Below are 8,652 nucleotides of genomic sequence, written 5' to 3' on the forward strand. Positions count from 1 at the left end.
TTTTTTTTTTTTTTTAAAGAGCTGGGACACTGGGGCTGGGCAGGGCAGCCATTTATGGGGCTGGGAGAGCGGGCAGGGGTCAGGGGCACTCAGGGAGGCTGGGGGAGCAGTCAGGGAACGGGGCCTGGTGGTGGTCCCCCCATGGTCCCTTCTCCCCTCCTCCTGCCACCCCTGCCCCCTACTTACCAGCACAGAGCCTAGGTCCAGCTCCCTGTGGCAGCAAGCAGGGACTGCCCAAATCACCAAATTTTCAAATCTCCGAATCTCCTTTGAATCTTTTCTGAATTGATTCAGAAGTTTCAAATCAGTTCATACCTTTTTATTGGTCTCCCAATTCAATTCGAATTTGGAGATTTGGCTGCCAAATTGGGCCGAATCTCCTCCAAATTGAATCAGCACCCAAAGCTTTGCACAGCCGTAATGGTTATGCAGTCTGACTTCACATGGTACCTACTCCAAGCTCCTCCTTCCCCATCCTTTTCAGGGACCCTTCTCACAAGAGTTTGCTCCAGGAGAAAGTTTGCTTCTGGCACTGGGGGCAATAGAAAGATTTTCAAGTCGCAATGGAAAAATAATTATTTCTTAGTGTCAAGGGAATCCAAAGGGAAATTGGTGTCCCATCCTTGACTTAATATTTAACTGGTTCATCTACAGTTTCCAGTTCAAGATGGGAATATAGGAGGCCATTCTTCCATCCTTATACCTGAGGGACTGGTTAGCATCACCAGACTTGCTGAAGGTTTACTTCCACTTTTTTGTAAGACTTTTGCACTGGTGCTATTTGTTTGTAAAGAGACAGGACCACTACCAGAAGAGAGTTCTCCTGGTTGGTTCTTCTATGGACCTGCCAAGGTTTTCTTAGTGGTAGTACTGTATCTCTAGAAATAGGCAGTCATGGTTTACCTCTCTCTAGGGGATAATAGGCTGAAAAAGAAAGCTTCTGCTGAGCATGTGCTAGAAAACCTTGACACAACAATGCTTTTAAATCATTGTTCACCCCAGTGAAAAAGCTTGTGTTTATAGGTACTACCCTAGACTGTCAACAATGGCTTTCCTCCTACAGGAATGCTTTTGGCTCCTGAAAGAATGCATTCTCTCAGTTGAAAGACATCCTACCATGATGGTAAGGACTTGCCGTTCTCTACTTAGTGGTATGGCCTCCTGCACCTTTGTAATGCCACATATCAGACTTCTGCCCAGGTCAGAGAGATTCTCCTACACAGCACTAAGAGCTGTGCCAACTATGCTTACCTAGTAATGAAGACTAGATTGTGTAACTGGTGTCCGTTAAGAAATGTTTCAAATATTTCAGTTCTCTATTCCTGATGCATTGGAATGTTGACTGGAACTCAAGTCTACTATTTTATGAGTTCAGTAAGAGTCTACCTCATGGCTATATCATTGTGCCATCCATTGACCATCATCTTACCATCAAGGACTGGCCTGTTTTCTTACTTAGTTACTTTCATAGTCCTTAAGGCCCTAGCTAAGGTGTTTCCTATAAGAGGATCCTAAGGTATGTAGTCTTACATTGGGATCTAAACCTATTCCTCACATCTTTGATGGTATGGCACTTTGAGTGGATGGTGACCTGCTTGATACTTCACCTGTCTATGAAAACAAGATTTTTGGTAGTGATTACCTTAGCTATCTAAGCCCTCATAGAAGAACCTCTCTATATCACCTTTTATCCAAATAAGAAGACTCTAAGGACTTGCCTGAATTTTCTTGTCCAAGGTTGGCTCTAAATTCCATTTGATTTAGTAGATGAAACTACTTTTTATTCTGTATAAATCCTATTTCTCCTGATCTGTGACCTACCTACAGTCTGCCAGTGTTAAGTGGTTTAGCTGTGAACAGGAACAAGCCATTCAAAAAGTGTTTATGACTGTTTGTTTCCATAGCTGAGATGTCTAAAGGTATCATCCTCTAAGTGAACACCGGGCTCCATAAAATGATGCTGTGGCTGCTACGGTAAACTTGTAATCTGTGGTTTGGGCTTGCCCCACAAGAGCTCTTTCAGAAGGTCCATTTCCATAGCCTTCCTGCACAATATTCAAGTGATGTCTGTAAGGCAGCCATCTGAAGCCTGATACCATATTTTTTCACCTATAACATGCGCCCAAAGATGATACACACACTGTTTTTAGAAGGCGGAATGAAGAAAAAGTATTTTTCCTTGAAAGTACCAGTAAGTAATTAAATGTAACATAATATGTGCCCTTACTGTAGCCATCAGTGAAACACCATTGGTGTCAAGTATGTAGGGGAGTCTATCACTGCTCCATTAACCCCTTAGCTGCTGCTACTTACTCAGCAGCAGGCTCTGCCTGACAACAGCAGGGTTACCTCTTTAAATGAACAGCTAGGGATGGGGGAGAATGAGAGGTGGAGAAATTTACTCTAGTCCCCTGGAAGAAGGGGAAGGAGGAGGGAGAGGGGAATATGGTATCATGTGACTGCTGCAGGGGATGGGAGACAGAGCTTTACTTGCTTTGGTCAGGGCTCCCCACTATCTGAACAGGGATTCTGGCTGAGCAAGCAGCAGCCCAGCCAGGAACAGCCTGCCTACTCTCTGAAAGGGGCTGCTGTGAGCAGTCTGCAACTCCAGTTGGGGACAGGCTGTCTGCAATGGCCCTGTGGTGCAGGCACCCCAAGAGGCACTCAGGACTAGTGCCTTGCTCATGGCTCTCTGCTGTGGCTGGCAACCAAATAGCTTTATGGTGTTTTCTCCCACATAGTGCAACCCAGATTTTCAGTAGCTTGTTTTTTTGGCCAAAAAAAAAAAAAGTGTGAGCTATATGCCAAAAATACAGTACTTACCTTTATAAAGAATTATGTAATCATGGGAGTCTCATAGGTAAATGCCACATCTTGCAGAGTAGTTGTTCAGTTGCTGTGTAGCCCGGGTGTACATGTTTGTCCTTTCCTCTTTAATTGAGGGAATTATTGGCAGGGTGGCGTGCTGCCAAGGGACACAACAGCCCAGCGGCTGCCTCCATCCCCTATAGAGTCAGGTTCAGTCAATTAATTACTTAACTATATACAGGTTTATTATTACAACAAAACCATTAAAGGGTAAGGACACACACACACATATATGTATATGTATGTATGTATGTGTATATATATATCTATATATAGATAGATATCTATATATAGATATGTGTATATATATGTGTGTGTACAAATTTACAAAACAATAAATGGTATAATATATATATATATACAGATATACACACACCCAGTTATCATTTAAAATACAGACAAACAATAGAACAAACCAGACCAAAGAATATTGATTGGGCAGCCTTGTAACTTTATTCATATACAAGCTATTACTTTAAATTATTCACTTAAACTGTAAGGCACAGTTCACAAATATAATTAGCAGTCCTTGGACTACCTTGGTGCCCTTCAGGGAAGGGGCCCCACTCCCAAGGTACCACTACAGAAAAGGAAGTGGGGGGAAAGAAAAAGGAGAGGAAGACCCCAAAGACTCCTAAGCTTCCCTGCTATCACCCAGGAGCGGCCCACGTGGTGCCCCTTTGCAACCCTCAGGGGGTCCCTCCCCTGTGGGGACCCTCTCTCTTACTACTTCACAGTTCTGGAGGGTTGCCTCTTGTTTTCCAGGTCAAGTCTGCCAGGTTTTCCTGCCGCCTGACTCTGCTGCCGCCATACTGGCTTAGGGCCACGGGTATGTGTAGTGGGCACTCCACCTTGTGCTAGGGGTTGGGGGCCTGGACAGCCATGTGCAGCACCGGGGCTTGGTCTATTCCTGGACCCTCTGGGCAGCATCATTTGCACTGAGCTGCTGCCCTGTGTCAGCATTTGTAGACCCAAGCCACTTCAAGCAGCTCCCAGGGTCTCTCACCCTCCGTGCAGCATCTCCTGCACCGAGCTCCCAGCCTCATTCTAGGGGTTGAGGACCTTAGCTGCCCCCGGGGCTTCAAAGATCCTGCTCCATGCACTGACCTGTGCACCGTGTCTCTGGCTGCATGCCAGAGGTTGCAGACCCGAGCCACCTCATGCAGCTCCCAGGGTCTGGATGTCATGCTACACAAAGACAGCCTAACCGCTAGAGCCATGCCACGCTCCCCACTGATAGAAGTTTTCAGGGGCTGTTCCTGGGCTACTGCTTTGCCCTGCTTCACAGCTCTCCTCAGCTCTTCTAAGCCCCGCTCTTCTCTCTTCTCTGTCCCCCACGCATCTGCCCCTCGTGCTGGGCATGCAGCTCCTTTTATACGTTCCAGGCCTCTGCCGCTGAAGTCTTCCAGACCTGACTGTTCACAGTCTTCAGTCAGGTCCGGGGGAGCTCTTCTCCCCCTCCCCTCAGAAAAGGGACGTGATGTTAATTTTCTTGCTGCCTCCTGATTGGTAGAGGCGCTCCACCAATCAAAACAGCAGGATCTCAAGCCTGGGACTCAACCCAAGCTCTGAAAGGTAAGCCTGCTGCAGCTGTTTGCCTCTGGGGAGTGAGTGCAGAGGTGTAGCAGTGCAGCTGCGTACCTGGGGCAGCCATAGTGCATCTGGGGCAGGGCCAGCTCTTGCCATGCTGATCACAATGGTGTAATCAGCCACCACTACAGTAATGACTGCTTCTGTACCCCTTTCAAAGTGGCTACTTTGGTTGTCCCCCCTCAGTTATTTTCCTGGGTCAGATAGCTGCTTTTGTGTGCGTGTGTGTTGTGGGGGGAGGGGATCACTGCTTTGAAGTCACCCACTAGTGAGAATGTGTATGTGGACAATTTTCAAAATAGAAAACCAATTCATTTACTAATCATTGGAGTTCTTCAAGATGTATTGTTCATGTGTACATTAGCACTCCACCTACCTTACCCTCTTTTGGAGTTGTCTAGTATAGGACTGTGCATCTGAGAGGGAACTGAGGAGTAGGAAGCACACAACATCCTTTATACTTGCTACAGAAGGGACAGGAGGTGGGACTGCAGCATGTGACAGAGATACTGATAAAGCAAAAAAGTCTGTGGTCAAAAATCAGAAGCATGAAACACACCCACAAGTAAGAATATGTTTGTGGATTATTCATCTTGAAGAAGTCCAGCTGGTAAATAACTTTGATTTGTCTCTAGGATGCCATCCTGTCCTACCTTCTGACTGACTTCAGACTGACATGGCTAATTACCTGTATCTTGATTTGTCCTGTTTGCTGTTAACTTCAGCTTAGAAGTTATTTGTGTGTAAATCATTTCCCATTTTTCCTGTCATTTTCTAAAAGGGCAGTTTCTTGGCAGAGTCCAGATGAGGTTTGCTAGGTTTTTCTCTCCCATCTCTACAATAAACAATATTCTGTGGAGGTTGGAGAGAGGTGAGAGAGAAGGGCTCATTTCTTGTTTGTATCTGTAAGAAATAGAAACATTCTTCCTGAAATAAAGATGTTTGATCCTTTCTTTGGGAGCGCTAAAAGGCAAGAATTCAGAAATGTCACCTAAGACAACTGGAATGTGAAGCTTTGGTTTTAAGACGTTCAAGATCTAATTTTCAGAAAGTGAATGCTACTTTTAGTATGTAGAAAATGGCATACACCAGACTTGCCTTACGTGTGTGTGTGATAAGTGAATTGTTCTTCTGTTTGACTTGTGTGAAAAATGTGCATATGAAGATTTATCCAAAGTCTTCCATTGGTCCAGTGGAACCTACTTTCCTTGGGGTCTGCTTCTGTGACAATTTAAGCACTCCTACCTCCATAATGTCTAAGGTAGTAGCCTTTTTTAAGTCGATGGGATATCTCTCACGAGTGTTGTTATATGCATGCATAAATATTAACAATATGGGAGTTCTGAAGGCCAGCGGGAGGCCATCTGAAAATCCAGCATCAAACCATTCCTAGTTATGAGGTTATTTCCATCCATACCCAACCTTCTGGCTAATTTGTGAGGCTGAAATGCTTGCCTTCTTCACTGTGTAATTTGCAGGAGGAATGGAGATGATTCACTCATCTACTTTCTTTTTTATGCCTTCTTTTCCCAGATGATTGATGTTTTCTTCTTCCTTTTCCTCTTTGCTGTGTGGATGGTTGCCTTTGGTGTGGCCAGACAAGGAATTCTGAGAAAGAATGAGCACCGTTGGGAGTGGATATTTCGATCTGTCATCTATGAGCCATACCTGGCTATGTTTGGGCAGTACCCTGATGATATCGATGGTAGCCATCTCCTATGTGTAACCCCTATGCTCAGGAGCAGGCCTAATCTAATGCTTGGTCCAATGTCTTGAGGGTGCCTCCAAACTTCTCATTTGGCCTAGCATAAGAGCCCTTCAGCCACCTTCCATTGAGAACCTTGTAATATACTCAACCCTCCCCAGCTCCAGCCTGATCCTCCAGTTCCCAGTCCTCCTGGACATTAGCTATTCTCTTCCCCTTTTTTTTCCACTGTCTGCTCACTCTGATCAAATCCTCTTCTGAGCCTCTGTAACCAACCCCCTTCTGCCCAAATAGCAGGAAGGTGGGAATTCATATGAAATTCCACTGAGCCCTTAACTGTCTATTTCAGTGATTGCCCTAGTATACTTGCACTAATGGTTGGCCAGCAATAGCTGGAGGTGTGTGCAAGGATGTAAATGTCTCATGCCAATCTCCTGCTAGTGATGCTAACCCTGGTTTCAACCAATGATCATTTCCACCTAGGAAAAAGTATATTTTTTCTGTCTGCAGTAGCCACAGTTGCAGGAAATCCTGAAGTATGAATATTTTCCTTTCCACATAGTAAATGGGCTTGTTTTCTCCCCCTTCCTGACCTAGGTACCACATATAATTTTGATCGATGCACTGTCTCTGGGAATGAGTCTAAACCTTTATGTGTGGAGGTGGATGCCAATAACCGACCCCTTTTTCCTGAGTGGATCACTATCCCATTGGTGTGCATCTACATGCTTTCGACCAACATCCTCCTAGTGAACCTGCTGGTTGCCATGTTTGGGTATGTAGTAGACTAGCAGTTCTCTGTCTCTGGCACCTGGGGTCTCCGAGATGAACAGGCAGAGGAAAAGCAGGTCCATGAGGGAACTTCCCTCTTAAGCAGGGAAATAAGGAATAAAAGGACTAGAGAAATGGATGCCATAGATTTAATGTTCACCTGGAAAAGTCAGAGATAATGGTTGCGGAGTGTGCATTTCTGAGGAGTTAGGAACAAGGTTTCAATGCCCAAAACAAAGCCCTTTGCCTCTATTTAAAATATCTGCCCCATTATTAGAGTGACAATCCTCCTAGCCTTTCCAAAACCAAGAGAACAGTTCAGGTGACATTTGGCTCCATCAGAAAATTACTGTTAGCAGTAAACTTGGATGCTTATCATAAAAAGGAAGCTAGCATGTATGCATGATGAACTGATTCCATCAGCCTTTCTGGTTCTGTGAGAATTATACAAATCCTGCTGCTTTCAAGGGACTGAAGAATAGTTTTCTTGATCTTTAGGCACATGCTGACTCAATGTATGAAGCTAGCTGACATTTAGCACAATGTCAATGAAGCATTTGCCTGAGCCACGGGCTCAGACTGCTGGGTTTACTGGATAGAGTGACCATCTGATAAATAATTCTTCCTTACACACTTGTTTTCATTCCAGGAGGAGCAAATTGGCTTGCATGCGGTTGGTGCTTCTCTTGGAAAACTCATTTTTGTGACAGCAGGGCAAGGCAGAGCTTATGCTGTGTAAGGGGCATTGCTTAACTATACTTTCCCAGGAGTCGTATTCAGAAGAAGCTGCAATTTTTCTCTTGTGGATTATTGCTTATTACCTTGTACTAGCCCAGTGCAGACCATCTGCCTGTATTGGATGAACTGAATTGCTTAGGTCAATGATATTTTAATTAGCATGAGGACTAATAGATGTACTCTAACTGTTTCTTGATTACTATACTCTAGTAGCAGGTAGACACCCAACCAACATCAGGGCCTTATTGCATTAGTTGCTGTACATACTTCCAACTCAAACAGGACTGGGCTTCTTGCCTGTAGCTGCTTTCATTTTAAACCTGATGGAGGTAATGCCCGCCTTTTCCATAATATTCTAATTAAAGCACATGTCCAAGAAATGGAAGGCCTGGAACTGAAAGGGCTTCTAATTCACATCTCCAATTTCTCAGAAGAGTAGCTTAATTACTATGTTATAAGCTCAACCTCTCATGTTCAAGTTGGGCTGTAATGTAGAGTAATGCAGCAGTCGTGTGGCCAGTAGGGGAGTAAGTAAATGAAAACCTGATTTTTCAGCCCAGTGGCTAGAGACTGCAGGCTGCAGAGGAGGGTTATGGTCCCTACTCCTAAGATCAGGGACAGGAATTATTTCAGCTGGGGCTACTTAATGAATTTTGGTGAGCTCTCATGGGCTGCAAGGGTAGCCCCACCCCTTGACAAATGCCCTGCTCCCTGGTCGCCATTTTGGGACTGGAAGTCCCATCCCCTAACCCCTGACCTTTGCCACTAGAAGTCTCTCCCCTTGCCCCAGAAGTACTCCTTTTGGGAAGGGGGTTTGTCATCTTGAAACCAGAAAAAAACAAATGATATACTAAAAATCAAACATTGACAATAACATATTTTAATTATATTTAAAGAAATATTTTTGTCCTGATTTGTATAAGTTCTGTTGTGTATGTAGAGGTGATTGCATAATAGCTCCAAATTAAGTCTTACTCTTG

At 44.6% G+C, this 8,652-nt stretch overlaps 1 protein-coding gene across 1 annotated transcript in view; it reads left to right on the forward strand.

Annotated features, from left to right (window-relative positions):
* TRPM8 (transient receptor potential cation channel subfamily M member 8) overlaps positions 1 to 8,652 on the forward strand; it is a 180,221-nt gene that overhangs the window by 128,757 nt on the left and 42,812 nt on the right. Inside the window, exons 19-20 of the mRNA XM_019523359.1 lie at positions 5,992 to 6,163; positions 6,761 to 6,938. Of these exons, the coding sequence (XP_019378904.1) occupies positions 5,992 to 6,163; positions 6,761 to 6,938 (350 nt within the window). The remainder of the gene's footprint in view (positions 1 to 5,991; positions 6,164 to 6,760; positions 6,939 to 8,652) is intronic.

The sequence above is a fragment of the Gavialis gangeticus genome, unplaced genomic scaffold, assembly GCF_001723915.1.
Source record: "Gavialis gangeticus isolate Ggan-Ray unplaced genomic scaffold, GavGan_comp1, whole genome shotgun sequence".
Classification (NCBI taxonomy): domain Eukaryota; kingdom Metazoa; phylum Chordata; order Crocodylia; family Gavialidae; genus Gavialis; species Gavialis gangeticus.